The 22,059-nt window shown below is 36.4% G+C and overlaps 2 protein-coding genes and 1 long non-coding RNA gene across 3 annotated transcripts; 1 reads left to right on the top strand and 2 right to left on the bottom strand.

Annotated features, from left to right (window-relative positions):
* Positions 1-8,217: 8,217 nt before the first annotated feature.
* Positions 8,218-9,156, bottom strand: LOC133733179 (uncharacterized). The gene has a single exon (XM_062160803.1). It carries the CDS (start codon positions 8,974-8,976, stop codon positions 8,470-8,472), a length of 507 nt encoding a protein of 168 aa, XP_062016787.1. The 5' UTR covers positions 8,977-9,156; the 3' UTR covers positions 8,218-8,469.
* Positions 9,157-9,559: 403 nt separating this feature from the next.
* On the top strand, positions 9,560-13,850 carry LOC133729461 (protein FAR1-RELATED SEQUENCE 5-like). The gene is made up of 5 exons (XM_062156998.1): positions 9,560-11,571; positions 11,949-12,911; positions 12,992-13,059; positions 13,144-13,425; positions 13,514-13,850. The coding sequence occupies exons 1-5, from the start codon at positions 10,176-10,178 to the stop codon at positions 13,580-13,582; spliced, it is 2,778 nt and encodes a 925-aa protein (XP_062012982.1). The 5' UTR covers positions 9,560-10,175; the 3' UTR covers positions 13,583-13,850.
* A 3,493-nt stretch (positions 13,851-17,343) lies between these two features.
* LOC133728833 (uncharacterized) lies at positions 17,344-21,531 on the bottom strand. The gene is made up of 5 exons (XR_009856033.1): positions 21,281-21,531; positions 20,985-21,191; positions 20,788-20,886; positions 19,965-20,051; positions 17,344-17,471 (listed from the first exon to the last, which is right to left on the bottom strand). It is a non-coding gene; the product is annotated as an uncharacterized LOC133728833 (long non-coding RNA).
* Positions 21,532-22,059: the final 528 nt, after the last annotated feature.

Genomic DNA, 22,059 nt, shown 5'->3' with positions numbered 1-22,059 from the left:
CATTAATTTTAATTTGTACTGTGGTATACCATTTTTTGAGTTTGATTTGACGAATGATGCTGATAGTGTTTTGTTCTGATGTTTCCACATCATTTTGCCCAGGTGGATCGTTATTAAGAGGGTTGTCATTAGAATGCTGTAGTTTAAGGAATTGATGTTCTATTTTGAGAATAGTTAAGTCATGTTTGATTTCTTTGTTGTCATGACTGATTTCTAAATTTGTTTTTTGTAAAGACTGTATTTGTGTTTTAATTGTCTTTATTTCTTGTTGTAGGTCTTGGATTGTTATTTCTTTTTTACTAGTTTTAAATTTGTCAAAGGTTGAGGTAAGACAAATTTTTTCCTGAGGGATATTAACAACGTTTTCTTGTGTGATTAATTTTTTCAATTTCTTAAGATATTCTGATTTTAATTCTTGGTTATCGATTTTTCCTATTAGATCAATTAATAATTCCTCCTGTTCTTCTTGTTTAGAAAGAACATTTATAGTTTTGCAACAAGTATCGTTGCACCCGAAACAGATATCTGGTGAAGAGTGTTCATCAGAATCAGTTGAGGTGGAAGACTCTATTGGCATAAAATCATTTTCACTATGTTCATTTTCTGAGTCAGTGTTTCTTAATTCTAAAAGTCGAATAAGATTTTCCTGTTCTTCTTTACTGATTTTTAATTGTTTAATAGTATTTTTTACTGGGCAGGCATTTGCAAAGTGACCAGTTTTGTTACATTTATAGCATTTGGTTTTACTTTTGTCAAAAGGCTTTTTTGAATTATGATTTGTTTTTCTGGGCCAAGGTTTTCGAAATTTGTTTTTAGAGTAAAATTTGTTTGGTTCAAAATCATTTTTGTTTCTTGAGTAAAATTTATTGCGGTTAAATTTTCTTGTTGTATGATGGTAGTCAAATTCATTATTTTTCTTTTTATGTCGTCGGGAAGGAGGTAAAGATGGGAGACCATATTGTTCACAAAAATTGCCTAATTCATATTTGGCTGTTTTCTTATCGGATTTGACTTGAGAGTTTAGTTTCATATCTATACACATTTTTAACCCTTCTTTTTGGATAACGGTAATAATGTTTCCGTATGTAAGAGTATCATAATTAATGTGTCCTGTTTCATTACTTAAGACTTGTCTAATTTTGTGGGCAAAAAGTTTAGGTAAACCATTTATGAATTTTTCTTTCCAAAAGGGTTGGTTACTATCATCTCTAAGCATAACTCTAGAAATAAAAACATCTTTATACCATTTAAAATCGCTTAAGGTGGGGCATCTAAGATTACTAAGTTGATCATGGATTCTAGAGGTAATGTGACTAGGTGTGCCTATGAAATGTTGAATAATTGTATAAAATAGAGTATTGACAGCATCAGAGACTCCCATTCCTATGTGTTCATCAAAGATTGGAATTCCATCTTCGTCATGTTTAACTGCTTGTTTAATGGCTGCTCTGGAATCAGGAGTGAGATGTTTCCCCCACCAGGAATGAAGCATTCCTGTGAATCCTGTGGAGAGGATATCAATAATTTCAGGCTGGCTGAAATTATGATTGGTGACATAACTATTGGCTGCCATGGACATGTGATGTAATTTGTTTAATATTTCTTGTTCTGATAAATTATCAATATTCCATTCGTACGTTTTATCGGAAGAGACTGAAAACTGATTACTGGGATAATTAGTGGGTTGAATATCTAATGGTAAAGGGCGTTCTGTCCAATTTTTAAAATGTCGTTTCTTTGGGTGAACTATCCTATGTAATTGGAGTTCTTGAAATGTTTGATTTATCTGAGAAATGGTATCAGAATCATTATCATAGGAGGAGTCTGAGGAGGATTCGTGGGTATGGATGACTGCAATTCTACTAGGTTCAGCTTTGAGTTCTTTGAGCATTTGTTCAATTTTTTGTGCAGTGGAGATGGGCTTGAGATTAGGTTTATTTATTTCACTAAAGTGGATTAAAGGTGTTTCTGATCGTGGTTGGGGTATAACGCTTACTTTTGAAAAGATGTTATCTACTTTTGTTTCTATTTTGTCTAGTTGGCTTCCTATAGTGACTAGGCTTTGATTCGTGTAATTATTTTGTTCAATTGTTTTTTTACTTTCTGGATCATCTCCAGAAACTTTAAAAGGTGATGCAGTTATGAGTGTTTGTAGGTGATCAATGACTATAGTTTCAACAGGGGGATGACTGGAAGAAATAACTGAGTTAGTGGGTGTTTTCCATTTTGCTTTTGTGAGGGTTTTAATATTTTTTTGGCTTTGTTGATCAATGAAATCAAGGAAAAATATTTCAGATTGGGTTTCAAGCATAAAAGCTTGCCAATTTTTAAATAATTGTTTTCGTTGTTCGATTAAGGGATATTGTTTTCTATAAAGGTTTCTTCTATGAATATTTTCTTTAGATTCGAGATCTTTATCTAATTTGGGATAATCAATTTTAAAAGGTCTACTGAGTGTACTTAATTGAGGATTTATGGGAGGGACGACTTCAAAATCAGTAGCTGTGGGAGATGTTTGTTCCTCATCTAAGGCAGGTTGAGTTTCTGCATAACTGGGGTAACTGACTTGTGAGGCAGTCCGAATATTTTTAATTTTTAGTTTCTGTAATTCTTCCTCTAATTCTTTTATTCTAATATTTTTTCTTTTTTTGTCTAGGCATAGTTTCAGCAGATGTGGATCCTGCAAAAGAATGCCTTGGAGCTGTGAAAGAATGTCTTGACGATTGACCTAATTCTGAATGTCTTGAAGATTGACCTAATTCTTGAATCCTAAGATTTTGACTTATTCTAGGATTATGGAAGTTGATTCGTACTGTACCATCATTATATTGTTGGATACAGTTTAAGTCAGATAAATTATGTTGTATGTTGATAGGTTGATTTTCACTAGTAAGAGACCATTCAGAAGGTAGATGAACATCTGACCATCTGATTGTGTGTGGAACTCTAATATTAGCATTTTCTTGACTACTTTGAATTAAGAGAGTTTGATCTTTTGGGCTTTTACTGATGGCTTGAAAATTCATGTTTGTACCAGTGACTTTATAGTGAATTCTATAAATTAAGGCTAATGGTTGGGTTCCTTCTAGGACATTGTAACCTGAAGTTTTAATATTTAAGGTTAAGGATTTTATTTGATTAGTTAAAACTTATCAAATATCAGTAAAGGCATTAGAATGCTGTAGTTTAAGTTTTAACTATGTATTAATACATATTTAAGGTTAATATTTAAATACTCTCTATATATATATTTGTGAATGAATAGTCGAGTTCGGTAAAGTTTTGAGTCACGTGGGACTTTAAATGTTTTCGGATCTATGAATCCGGGTCACAAGTTGTGACAGAGGCAATTATTATCGTAGGTTTGAACCTCGGCCGAGGTGACAGACTACGATTCAGTTAGAGCTCTAGTCTGTCTGTCATTGTATTTCATGGGAGTAACACGGAGGTTACATGAAGCCTTTGAATACATGTTTTTAATTGTATTTCAGGGGAGTAACAAGGGGGTTACATGAGGCCTTTGAATACACGTTTTTAAAAGAGAGTTTCAAGTAGTTTCTTTCTTTTATTGTCCAAGAGGGACTTTATTTTCATATTATGGGTGAGTTGTGTTAATATGATTTTTATCACTTTTGTGATGTATGTTATCTTAAGGGGTAAGGATGTCGAGTTTTGAAAATAAGTCATGTTGTGAGATGTTTATTTGGAATTGATGAGTGATCATCGACTTTAGTGTGAGTGGTTTGACTTCTTTATCGATTGTCCTTTTCATTCTAATTGTGTAATCTCCTTAACTAAACTATACGCAGAGATTACTATGGTTTTGGTTTGTATACTTTTGATGATTTTCTGAACTAAAACTCTATGCAGGAATTACCGGTTTTTATTTAGAATGATTTGATTTGTCATGGTTGTGACATGTGCGTTCCTTACAAGGAAAAAGAAAAGGATTTGTTGTTAGAATTAATCATTGTGTTGATTAATTGTTCTTGAGTTGGAAAGACGTTTTTGTGGTTATTTAAATTTACTCACACGAGCTTGCAAAAGCTTACCGGGTTTGTCGTTTCAATTCGGTGCACTATTCCAAGGTGTATGGTTTATTGCGCAGGTCGGAGTTACAGTCATCGAAGATGAGGGTTGGTTGCTGTTGTAGTTTGGACGTTGAAGTGTACGTTAGTTTTATTCTTCCGCTGTATAGGGAATGTGTTTACGTACTTATTGAATTGTCGATCAGTTTAATTTGTAAACTCTTGTACATTAATATGTGACTCTAAAGAGCGAGTCCGTATTTGATGTTGGTGAGCTCGGTTTGTTTTATCGCTTAATTTAAATGAAGAATTTTCTATGTGTTTTCTTGTGCTTGTTAAGTTTCGCGTTTCGGATTCGAAATTAATTTCTTTATTCAAAATTCGGAGCGTGACAGTTTAATACAAACAACAATGTAATTTCCATCTAGCATATGTTGCTTGCAAATGTTTCCTAGCCCTTTTGCTCAGCAAGCTGGTGTGTAGAAGGAAAAATGTCCTACGACTACATTAATTTTAACAAGCTTTGCGGCGGAACAAAAGAAAGTTAGACTTCTCCAATGTTGATGGATCGGTTAATCATAAGAGTCTTGCGGTGGCCAGCTTTGTCATTAGAAATCATGTTAGTTCTCCGGTTGTTGCTGGCACAAGAAAGTTAGGCTTCTCCAATTAATGTTATGGTTGTCACCAATTAATGTTATGGTTGTCACCATGGGGGTAGGAGTGATATCCTTTGATCCTCTTTTTAAAAAGAGAAGAAGAAAAAAAAAATGTTCTGGTTGCTGAAGTGCTCTAAAAAACAGTATTCTCCAAGCTATTCAATTCAATTGCTCCAAAACATTGTCGAAGGTGATTCCAAACAAGTCATTGATTGCATCAAGAAGAAAAGTGATCCTCCTTGATGGATTCGATCCCTAATTAGAGATATTCAAAGAATTGCTAAGCTCTTTGAGGAAATTTCTTTCCAGCATATTCCCAAGGGAAAAACTTTGTGACAGATGCAGTGACTTTCATTAGCCATGCTTCCGGTGATTCTATTATCTGGGTGAACAAGCTTCCCCTCTTAGAATTAGAGGATGATCTTTTTATAAATATCCGAATTAAATTATGATCTAAACACACGTATAGTTTTCATTTCTTCTTACATCTCATTTCAAACTTTAACATATGCAACTAGAAGGACACCAAGCAAGGTATGAAGTCCCAGACGACAGGTCGCTAGCTAGGTACGTGATCGACAATGGCGGAGGAGTAGGTTAAACTTTGCATGTACAACATGCGAAGTCTGATTTTTATTTATTACTTATTTTTGGTTACAACGAGGCCCAAAGGCCCAAATTAAGTCTGATTTTGCTAGACAACAAGTTTGAATGAACCGTACATGTCCACCTGTAAGCTCAATAATTGAACCGTATACAAATATTGGGGATACTGAGGAGACGTACGTAGGTACATACTACTACTTCCTGAGTACGTATATGAGTGGGTACAGCACAAAATTCATTTAGAAATTCATATCTAAGTTTGAAACGAAAGCAAAAGGTAGAGATTAGAGAAAGGGACCCTTTTAGTTATCTGTAATCGATTGAAAAGTGGGAGGCGCCGCTTCAGTAGTATTTACTTATTTCAATTCCATCATTGATCATTCTACATTCTTCTGCAGCAAAAAGATGGCAAAAGAATATGATTTCTTCAGTCTTTATGAGCTTCTGGTTATGGAGGTGAGCCGATTGCTGCATGGTCCACTTCAATTTAAGATTCAGGAAGTTGATAGCTTTAAGCCTTGTATGTATTGCTTCTGATAGTATTAAAAGGTTTTTTCTCTCTTGTTTTGTAAATTATTTGTATCATCTTGCTGCTAGTTTTTCTGATCAATTGAATATTATTCCTTTTATCTCCATAACAAGTAACCTACTAGAAGATTCTTGTAGTTATACCCAATATCATTTGTATATTGTCGTGTACCTTTGCTTCAATCATTTTGCCTTCAAAATCTAGGATATCATGGGCCATGAATTAATAAGGGTTAGTGCAAAATGGTGGATGATATCATTAAAGAATGATGATTTTCTCCATGGCACCACCTCCACCAACGAGGTTAATCTTGTGTATTGAACCAAGTGCTAATTAAGTAGACACTGCAAGAGGTTTTGTATATTTCCATCAATCACATAAACACATAGCTCATAAACACATAGCTGTTTATGTTTCACGTATATGGTTATACCTTATACGTACAAAACGCTTGCACATCTATAAGTACAAATTCTTTTTGTTAATCTCAAAAATTATCGAGATGTAATTACCTTCTTATTAACCGGTACATATAAGTTAGTTATGAAGATATTTGAATCAAACATCAATTTCATTAAATTGAAATTTCGTTTGTTCAAGATAATTGAAACGGTGAAACCTGATGTAAATGGTTGCACTGTTTGGCTAAAACAACTAGTTACTGCTATCAGCTGACATTTGCCAAAGGACGAATTTAGTTTGATCGATGAGATAGCCAAATCAATCATATCTAAACTCTGTCACACAGCTTTCCTTGTTGGCCCCGGATGGTGGGACTGTGCAGAAATTTAATTCATGTCTTGGGATCGGAAGGAACATGGGGGCTTGCTCATCAAAGCTGCTAGTACTATAGCTTGGCTAGGCTAGCAGCTCTCGATCGACCAAGCATATGCTGATTATGCCCTATGCGAAAAGAAAAGGTCAAAACCTACTGTGATAAACCTTTACAGGATGCCATTGGCACCATCAATCTAATTAATCATTCTCTCAAAGAGAACAACATGCTTAAAGACATGCCATATACCCACTTGTTAGGGCTAGTGCAACCTAGATTTTGCATTATCCTTTTGTATATATGGTGGAAAAAGCTATCCATCTATCTATCTCTGTGGGGACTATGATTCCATCCCCCACCTCAATGTGTCTTTGATCATTATATTTGTACTAGTTTTATAAATTTTGGCGGAAAATATACACAGATAAGTAAAGCCATGGTGTCTTCCCATCAAAGCTGTGTGCCATTTTTTATTAGAAATTATTTATCCAAATTTCATTATTGAATGTATATTTGCTATAACAAAGCTTAAGGAGACTTTCTACAGATATACCAAACACCATATGATACGAAAAAAAAATCAAAGAAATTTGTCTTTTTACATGCAAAATCCGGATTTGTAATAGTCTATCCAGATTTTAAATTGTATCAAGAACTATTCGAGTCAATTAAATATTTTATATTCATTTCAATTTTATCTAATAGTATAGTATTATGTTTTACTTTTCACTCTCTTGGAATACTGGGGATTAGAGGATTTTCCCCTGAGCTTTTCAGTTGCTTTGGTGTTTCTCTTTCAGAGAATTAAGTTTGTGCCCTTCTCCCCTCTTTTGGTTGTACGTCCCTTTCCCCATTAATAGAATACAAATGTAGGACTGGAAGAGCTAGTGGTTGGTGAATCGGTTCTCTTTCAGGAAGAGAGTGTGCATCTTGGCTAGCTAATCGACTTGTGCAAACTATCAAAAGGTTTTGGATTGAACTAATTTAGAGATCATTTTAGAAAAATAAAACCTAAAAACATAGGTTTTCAATTATTAACTATATCGCATTGCGGGGTGACCTCGATAAAAATCATTTTACATTTCTAAAAAAGGACCATGCATGTAAAGGCTGGATCAAATAGGATATATATATAAATTTTACTGTCTTCCTTTTAAGAAATGAAAAACAAAAATTCATCGAAATATATATCCAGATCAAGCACTTAAGTCACCACTCAGGAACAGAACTAATTCTTGCATAATGGGGATTCTTGCATAATGGGGATCTAGTTAGTGATATGTGATCATTACAATTCATACTGCCGATCCAAAACGACGACCGACACTCGAGTAAAAATGAATCATTTCATATCCTTGAAGATCTCATAATATAAAGTATACATTAGACTGAAATTCCAGTCGTGTACTTCAATAATCATATCACAATCAACTTGAAATTTTTATTCATTCTTATATCATTTCCACTTTCATTAATAGAAGAAGTCGCATCTCTCGAATTGTAGTACTAGTCTCTTTTTCCTTTATGCATAAAAAGCATTATTCATCCCAAATTAACCAAAGCAACATAACAAGTTTCTAAACAAAATTAAAGAAAAACACACACCCACTTTGATCGATGGACTACTACGATGAGCCACTTATGGCATTCAAATATATATTATCCAAAATATCCATGAGATCCCACCCTTGTTTTGCATTATTTCTCTTTTCCTATTAGTTCCCATATATACAAAGAAACGAAGTAAAGGAAAAAAAAGAAATTAAAGAGGTAGAAAGAATAGAAATGAAGTACTTCATTTGCAACCCTAGTAGATGGTGAACCTTCAAAATGAATCACAAGAAGAAGATGAACAATCACCGGGCGGTGATATTGTCACACTTCACTTGGTGACTCGCAAATACTTTCTAAATGAGGCCTCCACACGCCGACACGTCCTCGCCGCCGATCCCTCTGCGTCGAAACCTTTTCCGACAGTATCTCACTCAAGTACTGATCCGATATCAGAAGGTTCGTCATGGCAATACTGTTCATAACGACGCTGTTGGCTTTGTCGTTATTTGCCGCCTCGACTTTCCTCTTCTTCACTTTGGTCGACTTCGTCGTCTTCTCGGAAGGAACTGGCATGAGGAAGTAAATCTTGCCGCGCTGGAGCTCGGCGTCGGGAGGTACAATCACGATCTTGGGGACGACGCCGCCGTGATCGGACGGCGAGGAAGAGGGCTTCTTGAGCACGTGCTTGGGGTGAGCCTTCATGATCTCGCTGGCGCGGATGGAGCCGCTGATCTCTTCCACTCGGCCGTTGCAGTGAACGACTCGGATCACGTCGAGAGCTCCGCATGGTAGAATGCAAGAGATGCAGCATCGGATTGTGTTCTTCATGATCTCTAGCTGAAGCTGATGCAGCTCCTCTCTATCTGAAGGTCTCTCTCATAGAGAGAGGAAGAAGATGAAGAGGAGGAGGAAGAAGAAGGAAAGAGGAGTCTCTTTAACTATCCTTCTCTTTATGCCTTTGTATAAGCCAGGCTATAAGCTGAAAGAAAGTGGGAATCAGTATCAATCACTTAAAAAAGCAGCTGTTAATTCTTACTCCATATGAGTTTGTTTTCCATCACGCCCTTTAAAGATAATAATATTAGTATTTTATTACTTTCAAACAATTGTGAAATAATTACAAAACAACACCGAATATTAAGAGTGTGTAACTATTCCAAAATCAAAATTAAGTACACATAGAAATGGAGTCCGAAGTGTTTTTGACATGTCATAAACCTTCTTAAACTCTAAATAATTAGGGAAGATTGTGAAAAAGTTACTTACGGGTCATGATAATTAGTTTATTGGATATGAAATGTAAGATCAGCCGATTTACCCTAAAAAGATTATATCATTAGCTTCGTTTCTTTTTTCTCTTTTTGATCATGTGTTGGAGGTGATGATCGATACAAGGGAATTTTATGGAATCAAATTTGCTCACCATGGGGTTAATGGTGGTGATACCACCAGCCAATCAAAATCTGCCATGTATGTTACCTCATAACCATAGGTTAACTATGGTTAACCTTTAATAATATAAAACTAATTTCCAGATTATTCATTAAATAATCACACACTAAACCTTTTTGTCTTCTACTTGCTCTGACTTTTCTTTTTCTGCTACCAATGTCTTCTACGGTTCTACCATCATCTTCTTTATTTCTTTTTTCTCCAGTCCACTCTCCTCTCACAGACGTTAAGTTCTTCATCTTTTTTTTTTTTTTTTTTTTTGGCTGATTGGTTCTTCATCTTCTGCATAACCTAGAATTGAAAACGGTAAGCTACTATGCTCTCCACCTATATTTTGTTTTATTTGTACTTGTCTTTACACTGTAGCACTTTCTTTCTCTCAACCTTTCTATCCGCCTGAACCTGTTTTATCCAGAAAAATTGATAATCATTTATTCAAAAAAAGAAAAGAAAAAGTGATGATCATTTGATTGTTTTTGGAAATAAACGTAATCCATAAACGTATTGACATAATTGTTTTAGTTAGATTGACAGAGTGCATAGTAATTGGGACACAAGCCTACACCACCAAATTCATGGAAAATAAAGACGATGAATCTTGTTATCAGCATTGTAGTAACACTGAGAATGAGCAAAGAGGATGTGAAGATGATGCAATTGATGGTGAGACTAATGAGGAACCTGAATATGATACTCAAGAGGCCAGTAGCGATACTCAAGTGCCCAGTGATGATGAACACGTGGATTCTGGTTTAGAAGGTTTATGTATCTTGGATGGTAAGAAGCAAGCAGGAGGTGAGAATATCCCAGTTCTTGGTATGAGTTTTGAAAGTGATCAAGATGCATATGACTATTATAATTCATATGCTAGAGTTGTTGGGTTTAGCGTGCGAAGGCTGAGAAGCAACAAATATAAGCATACTAATGTGACATGGAAAAGAGAATTTTGTTGCTCTTGTGAAGGATTCTATACAAAAAAGAACACTCCAGAGAAGAAAAGAGAAGAAAGAAGATTCGGATGTAAGGCAATGCTTCAGATCAAACTAAATGAAGATGGGAAATTTGTTGTCACAAAGTTTGAAGCTGAGCATACCCATGATCTTGTTCCTGAATCAAGTTCACATGTCTTAAGGTCACAAAGAACCATAGAACCTTCTCAAGGTGGTTTGATGAATCAAATGCACTTTGCAGGGTTCAAACCATCACAGATCTTTTCATACCTGACCGTCGAAGCAGGAGGACCGGAAAATCTAAATTTCCTTCAGACCGATTGCAATAACTTCATTCAAAGAAGGCGGGCAAAGTTTTTGAAAAAAGGTGATGCTCAATGTTTGCTTGATTACTTTAAGAAGAAGCAAATGGAGGATAAGTCATTTTTTTATGCAATTCGAACAAACATTGACAATGAAATATGTGGTTGTTTTTTTTGTGATGGAAAATCAAGGAGTGATTATGCTATATTTGGTGATGCGGTTGTCTTTGATACAACCTTCAAAACCAACAAGTACGACATGGTTTGTGCTCCAATTGTTGGAGTTAATCATCATGGTCAAACAATTCTATTTGGCTGTGGGTTATTAGATGGGGAGACCACAGATGCATGCAAATGGTTCTTTGATGTTTTCCTACAAGCTATGGGAGGAAAAAAACCAAAGACAATATTTACAGATCAAGCTGCATCGATTGCTAGTGCAATTAGGGAAGTACTACCTAATTCTCACCATCGTCTTTGTTTGTGGCACATATATCAAAATGCTGCAAAACACTTGAGTCAAGTCTTTACGAAGTTCTCCACATTTTCACAAGCTTTCAAAAGTTGCATATATGATCCAGAGAGTGTTGAAGAGTTTGAATCAAGTTGGAAAGATCTACTTGATTATTATGATTTGAAAGAAAATGAGTGGCTAAAAGACTTGTATAACTTGCGTGAGAAGTGGGCACAAATTTATGGCCGATGCAACTTTTGTGCAGGTATGACCATTTTTGTTTGGTTAAATTATTTTTGATCCTTTTCTTTTTTTTATAATGTAGATCAAGCCTTCTGGGGTTCTTGCTTCTATGTAGTTGTTTATCACATTATGTTTATTAACTATGAGTCAATTAATATATATATACGTATTCAAAGGTTAGGCACTAGACATATATGGACCACAACAAACTTTATTGTACTCTAAGTCTAGCAAATCAATACTTATATAACAAGCTCTTAAGATCCATAAGAAGATGACCTGAGAATGTAATAATGGTTGGCTTAAATAATTAAATTTTGTGGCATTTACTTGGTCTTTTTTCTTTCTTTTTTAGTCTTTTTTGTTGAGACAGTAATGCATATATCAGCTTTATTGTAGGTATGACAACAACTCAGAGAAGTGAAAGTATAAACAAGACTTTGAAAAAGTTCTTTTATAAGAACCTTATTCTTTGTGAGTGGGTGGTACACTATGAGCGTGCTTTAGTTGATCGAAGAGAAAAGGAGAGGCTCGCGGAAGTTGCAACTACGCAAAGAAAGCGAAAACTTCTGTCTAATTGGAAAGTGGAGGTTGAAGCAACAAAGATGTACACAAAAGCGAGTTTCAATTGTTTTCAAGAAGAGTTTCGAAAATGTTTGGACTTGGTACTGGAATTAGAGAGTGATGACGGGAGAATAGAAACATATGTGGTTCAAAGACCAGGGAATCCAAACTTGAGAAGGTCAGTCATCTATTCCCCTTCAAATCAGTCAGTTAATTGTAGTTGTAAGAGATTTCAGTTTGAAGGGATTCTTTGTGCACATGCATTAAAATTATTCCGTGAGTTAGGCTTGTCAACATTACCATCCAAGTACTACTTAAAAAGATGGAGACGAGATGCTAGACAAGGAGTTGATCTTGAATGTTATGGGGAAGCAAATTTTAGTGATCGGAGCGCATCTTCTGCACTCCAATATAGTCACTTGTCTCATATAGCACAAAGAATTGTAGCAAAAGGTGCAAAGGATAAGCAATCATCCACCTTGGTGGAGTCTAAATTGCTGGAGTTGGAGGCAGAATTGGATGGCAATTTATCCATTGGACAAGAACATGAAACAAATGGTGATATAGATTCAGACGATCAAGTGAATGAAAATAATGCAAATCTGGTTTTGCGTGATCCAAAAGTTAAGAGGCGTAGAAGGAGTGGCAAAGGTAAGAGAAATAATGATTTGGGATCTAAGAAGCAATCAAAAACGAGATCTTCATCAGTGCGGCAAGAACAAGAGGATGGTCCAGTACCCCTTAAAGAACAAAATGTCTCTGTATCAAAGAAAAGGAAAGCTCCATCTAAAAGAAAAGGTTAGTAGAAAATGCTATGTGTATTGTTTATCTTGCATTATTTGTTTATCTATACAGTATCTAACCATTGTAATATATAGATTCTCAGGAACCCAGCTCATATGAACATGAGAAGACTGGCCCTTCAAAATCATATGAACATGTTCAGGTTATTTTTGTCATTTATGAAATCTATAGCTCATATTTTGTGAAAGTTGAAATAATCTTATATTACTGTGTATATAATGTATAGGGATCAATTAGATTGGTTAATCAAAATCAATCAAATATGCCCTTCATACATCCTGGATTTCCAACAACTTTTGGTGCTCAAGGCATTCCCTCGCATTATCCTTATGGATTTCCACCAACAACTTCTAGTGTACAAGCAATGCCTAATCAATCACATGACATTCCCTCGAATTATCCTTATGGATTTCCACCAACAACTTCTATTGTTCATGCAATTCCAAGTCAATCACTTGGTTACCAACCTATTCGTCCAATGTTTGATTATTCACTTATGTATTCACAGGTTTGCTCTCTTGTATGTATCTATTATTTTATTTTTTTAGATTTGTTTATCTAAATAATAACTATTACTTATGGAAAAAAATTGATAGGCTATCATCCAACCAAGACCTCAAGGACCAGCTCACCAACTGAATTTTCCAGATCCATCGACATCTTAAGCACCAATATTGCAGCTAGCTAGAATTGAAAAGAAAAGAAGTTTTGAAGCCATTTTATGAGTAGCTGGTCTGTTTTTTTTATTTGTAGTCTGTCTATTGCTTCTATCAAACTATTAAAGTGATAGAGGAATTTATGTAGAAGTGAATGTACATTCAACTTGGATGTTTTCTTAATTTCATTTATCAAGCTACCTATTTCATTTTGATCTGGCAAGTTATCATTTTTGATGAATAATAATTGAAAAGAACAAATGTTGTTTTTATGTTAGTCTTGTGAGGCTTTTTGTAGAAAAACCAAAAAAGTAAATCAAGAAGATGAAGACATATATGGGAGTGGACTGGAGAAAAAAGAAATAAAGAAGATGATGGTAGAAGACGTTGGTAGCAGAAAAAGAAAAGTCAGAGCAAGTAGAAGACAAAAAGGTTTAGTGTGTGATTATTTAATGAATAATCTGGAAATTAGTTTTATATTATTAAGGGTTAACTATAGTTAACCTATGGTTATGAGGTAACATACATGGCAGATTTTGATTGGTTGGTGGTATCACCACCATTAACCCCATGGTGAGCAAATTTGATTCCGAATTTTATGGTCACGACTTGCTTAGGAGGAAATTCATGGCATGAATAATTGCACCTCACCCTGTACTTCACCCTTTTTGGGATTCATCATTTAGGGTCCCCCATACCTCTTAGCTCCTTCTCCCAATTCGATCTCGATCACCAAGTTCAATAATTAAGGGTTGGGTTTCTCTTAAAGGGTTAGGAGGGCCCTTATGGGTGGCACATGTTTATGCCACGATTGGGATTGCCAGCAATTTTAGCTTCTAGCCCTAGCTCAAGTGCTTCAGTCAATGAGTTACACGTGTCAAGGCGCCAGATTGAATATCTAGTTACTATTTGATATGAGTTGAAATTGTGTGGGGTTCGATTGACAGAGACTAAGAGAGAGGAGGGGGATCGATTGGCTTTGTTTGGAGTGAATTGGGAAATCTTCTTTTGAGAGATCAGGTTGTTCGTGATCTTTCCCTTTTTTACATTCAAAGTTTCAATATCCCAAGTAAGATCATGTGGGTTGTAGTTTTCATTGGAAAGTGAGGTGTAATGGCTATTTGGCTAGATAGATTTCTTTTACTTTATATCTTTGTTGTGTTTTAGGCTTTGTTAATGTTAGCTAAGTGGTTAGAGCACCCACTATCTATGTACGAAGTCATAAGTTCGAATCACCATGAGAGCAGGAGTGAAACCCTTTGATCCTTTTTTTTAAAAAAAAAAAAAAAAAAGTGGTTTGACTCGAGTGATCTATATATGTTTGCCACTTTTGCTAGTCACGGTGTAAGTAATTGACATCATAAATTTCACTCAAAAAATTTGACTTATCATCTATGAATACGTAAACAACTATATTACAAACTTATCATGTATGCACATAAATCATTTCTAATTCAATTGAACTTATGATTGAACTAAAAGTCTGTGAGAGATACTTGTTAAAGGTAGCGATTCTAATATTAAGAGATATGTGGTGATGAGATAAATTGGTTAAAATATCTAGTGCATCTTTTTCTTATTTGTCATACATAATTCGGGAATTTGAAAATGCTGTTAGAAGTATATCATAAATTAAATTCAAAGATAAGATCATAAGATCGTAAGTATAAGAGATTATTCAAACTCATATTCATAGACGAATTTCAATCTAGATCTAAGATATATTGATTTTGATGTCCAGAAAATATATTATATATACACTACCTTGGTAAGTCCATCTTCCCTATCATTATGTTTTGGACTAAAATATGCAGAGGTTAATGACCGAGATAGTCTTGTTCATACATGATTTTATTTATAAAGTGTTGAAGAATAGGTTCATAGATAACAACAAAATAAATTCGTAATGTAATATGAATGAAATGATGTAGTGATGTACTACATCAACAGTATGTCGATTAACCTACCGATGTATAATATGATCTTGACTTTAGAACCACTTCCTATAGATTTGGTGTAACCGTGTAAGTAAATATACATGGTGGTTAAAACAGTTGATAATGTATGATTATGGGTGTTAATTTATGTCCCATCCATAACATGCCCCGCCCATTAAATTTGTTAAGTGGGAACCATGTGAGGTATGGAGGGGGGAGGGCCATCATGCATCAAGGGTTTTAATTTTTGTATTTGCAGATTCTGATTGCTGTGGACCAAAAATAGTTACACGTCCATTATATTTAGGGTGCACCATATATTATAAAGCTCCTTCATCTCCATGTGAACGTGTTCTAATAGTGGATTAGGTGAAATTTATATTTAGAGCCCACAAAAGCCTACCAGAACTTGGGAAAAAAGAAAGAATACTTTTCCAAATGTTAGCGCGCTCTGGATCTATCAGTATATCGTGCTTATATGAGAAAATCTAGAGGAACAAATGATCAAGGCCGAAGAGATATATCCAAAAATTATTACCCACATGGTCCAGTTCAGTTGGCAAGTTGACTGTGCTCCTTAAGCAAGTTGAGGGACTTGAGGCAGAGGTCTCAAGTTCGAGCCTTGTGTATGGAAAAGACTATGCGGGGAGGGCAAGCCCACCTATTTGGTGTACTCGATGCCCGGAGGGGGGGTGTCGCTGCGTCTTTGGCGCGGCACTGTGCTGGACTTCGGGTAAAAAAGGTCATTGCGTGCCTCCTTGTGGTCCTTCCCAGTACCTCCTTTTTTAAAAAAAAAAAGATATATCCAAAAATTATTATTGAGTTAGTTCGGGAAAGGTCCAAATTTGCCAGCTTAAGTTCGATTGGAATCTAAAATTACGGGACCTGTTCATTGATACGATAGCCTACGACCAAAGCAAAGCTATTGATAAATCCATTTATCGATCATATTTTAGGGTATAGATATTGTGTTTGGTGAAGAAGTATTTGTTTATGGTGAGAAGTTTTTGTGGATTTTTTTCTTTAATCAATTGCTATGTATACTAAAATATGTTACAGATAATAGTCGTGCTCCCTTACAAAACTCAATCGTGCATTGAAATGGAATCCCACAACAATTCACGTTTGGAATCATTCGTGTGCGATGATGGTTGATAGTATTTAGTGTAGATACAATAGTAAAATTATTTTAAAGTTTTCGATATGAAATTAAATCCAACTAATTTTATTGTGACATTATATTCATCATGTACCATACATTGTATGAAGTATGAACAACCTCAATCGGGCATTGAGACAGAATCCAACATTAAGTCACGGTCATAATCATCCACGTGCGTTGGTGATTGATGACATTCTTATAAAGGTATATTTAAGAGTGCAATATTTTCTAAGGTGCCCAATGCAGCAATTTACTATTGGAATCGTTTATGTGCGAGGACGGTTGGTAGTGTAACGCTCCAATTTGCACCTCTCCAAATTGGTTACGTTACAGTGCCACGAATTTTTAGAAGCATAAACTAAGCAAGCTTAACTCATGTCCTAAAGAGACGCAAGGCAATTTAACTAAAAAAAAAAAAGAGATGAAAAGGCAAGAGTTGGCGGAAAACGTAGAGTTTATAGCGAGGTGAAATGAAAACTTTACTCTTACTTGTTAAAATAACATTATAACTAAACAATTGAGTGTTTTCCAAACATAACTACTTAAGTGAAACAAAGCTGAATCAACGACTTACAACATTGAAAATAAATTCTAGTTTGGTTCAAACCATTTGAATACAAAGTTAAGAAGCTCACATTGACAAAAACAAGATAACACTCAACCTCCATCAAACAATAACAATTAAGTAGAGGCGAATAAAATGTGTAGGTAAATATACCAAATAGTTAAAGAAAAATGTAGCACCCAACTCAGTCCCGAAATCCTCCTCAATCCTCGTGCACAGTACCTGCAAGACCAACTATAGTAGGGGTGAGCTTTCGTCCTCGCTGCTCAAACATCAGTCCTAGCTAGGTTTGAAAACCAAATAGTAAATGGCGCCAGTTGAGTAACATATAATAAAACTACGGATTAATTTCAGTTTACCCCCTTGAAGTTTGGGGGTGTCATCATTTCACCCCCCCCCCCGACTCTCAATTTCACTTTTTTACCCCCTAAGTTTTCCAATTTTTGTCTTCCGTGCCCAATCTCTGATGCTCCGTCCAAATTGGACGTTAAATTCGATAATAGGGTCCACTTTGAGGGCTAAAATGGTCATAGTAAATGGCGCCAGTTGAGTAACATATAATAAAACTACGGATTAATTTCAGTTTACCCCCTTGAAGTTTGGGGGTGTCATCATTTCACCCCCCCCCCCCCGACTCTCAATTTCACTTTTTTACCCCCTAAGTTTTCCAATTTTTGTCTTCCGTGCCCAATCTCTGATGCTCCGTCCAAATTGGACGTTAAATTCGATAATAGGGTCCACTTTGAGGGCTAAAATGGTCATTTTATGACCAAAAAAGGAAGTTAAAACTCTTTTTTGCTTCCTCTTTTTTCACTTTCGGACGCTCCCTTTCTTCACTTTTCTTCTCCCCCTCTCTTCCCATCTCTCTCTCTCTCTGCAACTTTCGCCGTATACAGTACTATATCCCAACCTCTTGTCTCTTCCTCCTTTCTTCTTCTTCTTCTTCTTCTTCACTCTCACTCCTTCACACTTTGAGCTCAGAGTTCGAGACAAGCAACACCAACATGGGCTGCGTTTCTTCCAATCTATTCAACCACGACGACGACTTCTCCCAGCTCGACAGCTCCGCCTTAAGCCACCACATCGTCTCCCTCACCTCCTCCACCTACGGCCTCCTCACCCTTGACCCCCCACCCCACAATCAACCTCCTTGAAATCGAACCCGACCTCCAGCGCCCCTTTTTTTTTCTTCCCTTTGGACCCGGAATCAATTTCTGGTGAAATCACGGCCGCCGGACCACCGCCGGGCTCATCACTGGCCATTGAAGGATCCTCTCTTCCTCCTCTTGCATCTAAGGTAAGAATTTCGAATTGGGTAGCTTTGTTTTGAGAGAATCGAAGTGGAATTTCTAGAAAAGGGGAAATCGGAGATTTCTTCGATCTCCGGTTTCCCGCGGTTTCCGGCCGGATTTCTTTGGGGTTTTGGTTGCTGGGGCGATGCTAACCTTCATCCCTAACCTCTTGTAGCTTCTCACGGCCAGTGGAGGAAGAATTGAAGGTGTTTGAGAACGTGAACAGTTCCGTCTTGAGAACGTGAACAGTTCCGTCGGATTTCTTGACTTTTGAGTTGAATTGCCGACCACTTTTGCTTGGATTTGGTTGTTGTTGCAGGTATAGAAATTGTTGGGTTTGTTGTAGAGATGATTTTGAGCTAGATAGGTTGACCGAAATTGGGGGTTGGTGTGGTGGCGCGTGAAGCCACGCGCCGCTGTTGCTGGTGGTGGTGAGGAAGCTCAGTCAGCCCCTCAAAACCCATTATTTTAATTTTGGGGTTATGCTTTAGGCTTCAATTCATTGGCCTTTGTTATGTGTAATGTGAGTTATTGAATACTAGATTAGTATAGCCCAATCTCCAGCAAATCCGGCCATAGCAGCTTCACTATCAATTCCTCTCTCTCTCTCGGGAAAGAAAAGAGAAGAACTCGGGAAGCTGCGGCAGCACTGGGATTGGCACGGTGGCGAGTGGAGTCGGGCCGGGAAAGAGGTAGGTGAATTGGGTTTGGTTGATTTTGATAATGCATGTGGGATTTGGGGTTGGAATTTTGGGGGGTGTTTCATGGGTTTATGCATGTGCTCTGTTTTGGGTTTATTTAGGAGATGAAAATGGTTTGCAGAAGAGAGAGAGGGAGTTTTTTTTTCTTTTTTTTTGTCTTGAAAAGACCATTTTAGCCCTCAACGTTCGGATTTAACGTCCAATTTGGACGGAACATCAGAGATTGGGCACGGAAGACAAAAATTGGAAAGCTTATGGGGTAAAAAAGTGAAATTGAGAGTCGGGGGGGGGGGGGGGGTGAAATGATGACACCCCCAAACTTTAGGGGGGTAAACTGAAATTAATCCTAAAACTAAATAAAAAAAAACTCCCAACGTGAAACTGTATGAAAACGAATGAGTACCCGGGTAAAATCAAACCTAATGACCGGTCTAATACTAGCCAACTACATCCTCACTGAAGATTTAAATCTTCAACAACAGGTGAAGAGTAGTGAGAGTGTCCATTTACGCCGTACCACCTAGATCTAGTGTCACACCTCAAAGGATGTCAAACACTATCCCGTCCGTACAGCCCTTCCGGAGGTTTAGGGGATCGAAACCCAAGGAAGTCGCTATGCCCCGCTCACTCTCAAGTCATCTCATGAACTCAAGTGTTAAATCTTAAAAACCACTTCAAACCATAAAAACAATGTAGGAAACATAAGAGCACTAACTAAGGTGAAGCCTCCCTACCTTGAATCAAAGTACTTCGAATGTTATTCCAGGTCAAGCAATACCTCTGCCTTTGGCTTGTGCAACCAGATTCCATGCTTCGTCATCCTATTACGAAGTTGGATAAATCATCAATTCACTTGACCGGTCTTTATAATTCATCTCCAACTTAACAACATTTTTCAAAGTAGTACTAACTTATCGAAACATGAGATAAGACTACATATACGTCTGCACCTTTGAGTATCAATTAAAATAGCCCTTAAAATTCAAAAGGCGAATGCAAGTGAGTTTGAGGTAGGAACTGATGATGCTTGGAGATTTATTAGAAATTCATCTGAACAGAAGTGAACTTGAAACTTTCTAGAATTAAAGCTGACATATCAAGGTACAACATACTAAAATTTCAAGAAAATTGGCGTTTGAGAAGTAAGGGAAAAGATGGATGCAAACAGCCTGAACTGTTCAGTTTTTCTTAAAAATTCCAGCTGCATTTTATCAACTTAGAAAATTTGTCAAAAATTCATTTCGACTCCGATTGACATCAAACCAGTTGGTGATGGATTCTTGACATGTCTAGGTTTATGAACTAAAATCTCAGCATAAACACAATCAAGAGCCATATGGATTTGATAAGTAAAAGTCCAGAAGGTCAGGTTTTGATATGAATGAACTTTGAGTATGAATAAGCCATAACAAGGTTTTGATATGAGATAAAGGGAAAGACCGAGTCATAACAGGTGCAAATGGTAAGTTTAATTATCACAAAACTTAATGAATATGAGATTCTATATGATAATTTAACTAGAAAAGATGGAATTCAACAGATTGGGGCAAAACTTACCAATTGTAAAATCAATTGTGTGAACTCAAGATAGAGATGTAAACTTCATGAAAGTAACTCAAATGTCGATGGAGAAACATGACCCAATCTGAGTAGAAACTGAATTTGAAAGAGGATTGGACATGCAAACACGAATTAGAATCAAATATCAGTGGTATCTTAGAACAGGATTTTCACTGAACTGTAAGCGGTATCACCTTGATTGAGAACGAATTAACCGTTGGATTATCATGATTTTCGAGAAAAGTATAGAAGACGCAATTTCGAACAACTTTTATGAAGAAGTCGTACTGATAAAAAGGCTCAAACTTGCAGTTTCTGGCCATCGAAGTTGGCTGACAGCAGCAATTCGAGAAGAGGTCAGAATCTCCCTTTTCGAAGATGAACTTGCATTGGACGAACTGCTACAGTAGCATTTTCATGAACCATCAACTAAAAGCATAATGCATTTGGTTACACACTTAGAGATCGAGGAAAGGAGGAAGATTGATACCTCAATCAACCCAAAAATTGGCTGGAAACGCCGTTAAGAATTCACCAAAAATCTGAGTTTGCATGCATCCATTCTCCATAGCAGCTGATAGACTCAAATGTAATCATTGCACAGAAACGTTGGCATCACTGAGATGAAAATCTGGAGACTAAGTTTACAGTGATCGGGCTCTGGACAGCGTAGATATGGAATGGTGAAGCCGATGGATCAAGTGGGTCGGCGAATGAACCGATGTTGATCTAACCAGTATGGTCTAACTGGTCTAGGTCTTTAATATAAGCAGGGCTGCCAATTAACCCAATCACCCTCGCACTTTGCTAACCCGTAACATTTTTTTGTCTAACTCCAGCTCATGAACCGTTTAGGTGTACTAGTAAAATCGATAACTTTCCAACAATGTAAAACTCGCATAGTTAGCTTAGAAGGACCTTAGCAAGTATATGGTTGTTGAAAACTAATTTCACAAAATAAATCTAAAAGAAATCATTAATAAGGTTCCACTTAGTAAATGGTGCTATCACTTTCTCATGTCCTCGGGGACTAGGAAATTTCTCAATTACGTCACTGAAAAATTCAAGGGTCTCACAGGTAGCATTCAATGTAGATTTAAGAACGGAATATTTTTATGGCCCTTGATATGGAATTAAATTCAATGAATTTTATTGTGACGCCATAATCGTCATGCGTTATACATTATGTTAACAACCTTAATCTTGCATTGAGACGGAATCCTGTATCAAGTCATGGTTATCATAATCCATGTGCATTGGCAATTGATG

The sequence above is a fragment of the Rosa rugosa genome, chromosome 2, assembly GCF_958449725.1.
Source record: "Rosa rugosa chromosome 2, drRosRugo1.1, whole genome shotgun sequence".
Classification (NCBI taxonomy): Eukaryota; Viridiplantae; Streptophyta; class Magnoliopsida; order Rosales; family Rosaceae; genus Rosa; species Rosa rugosa.
This window is presented reverse-complemented; position numbering and strand designations above follow the sequence as displayed.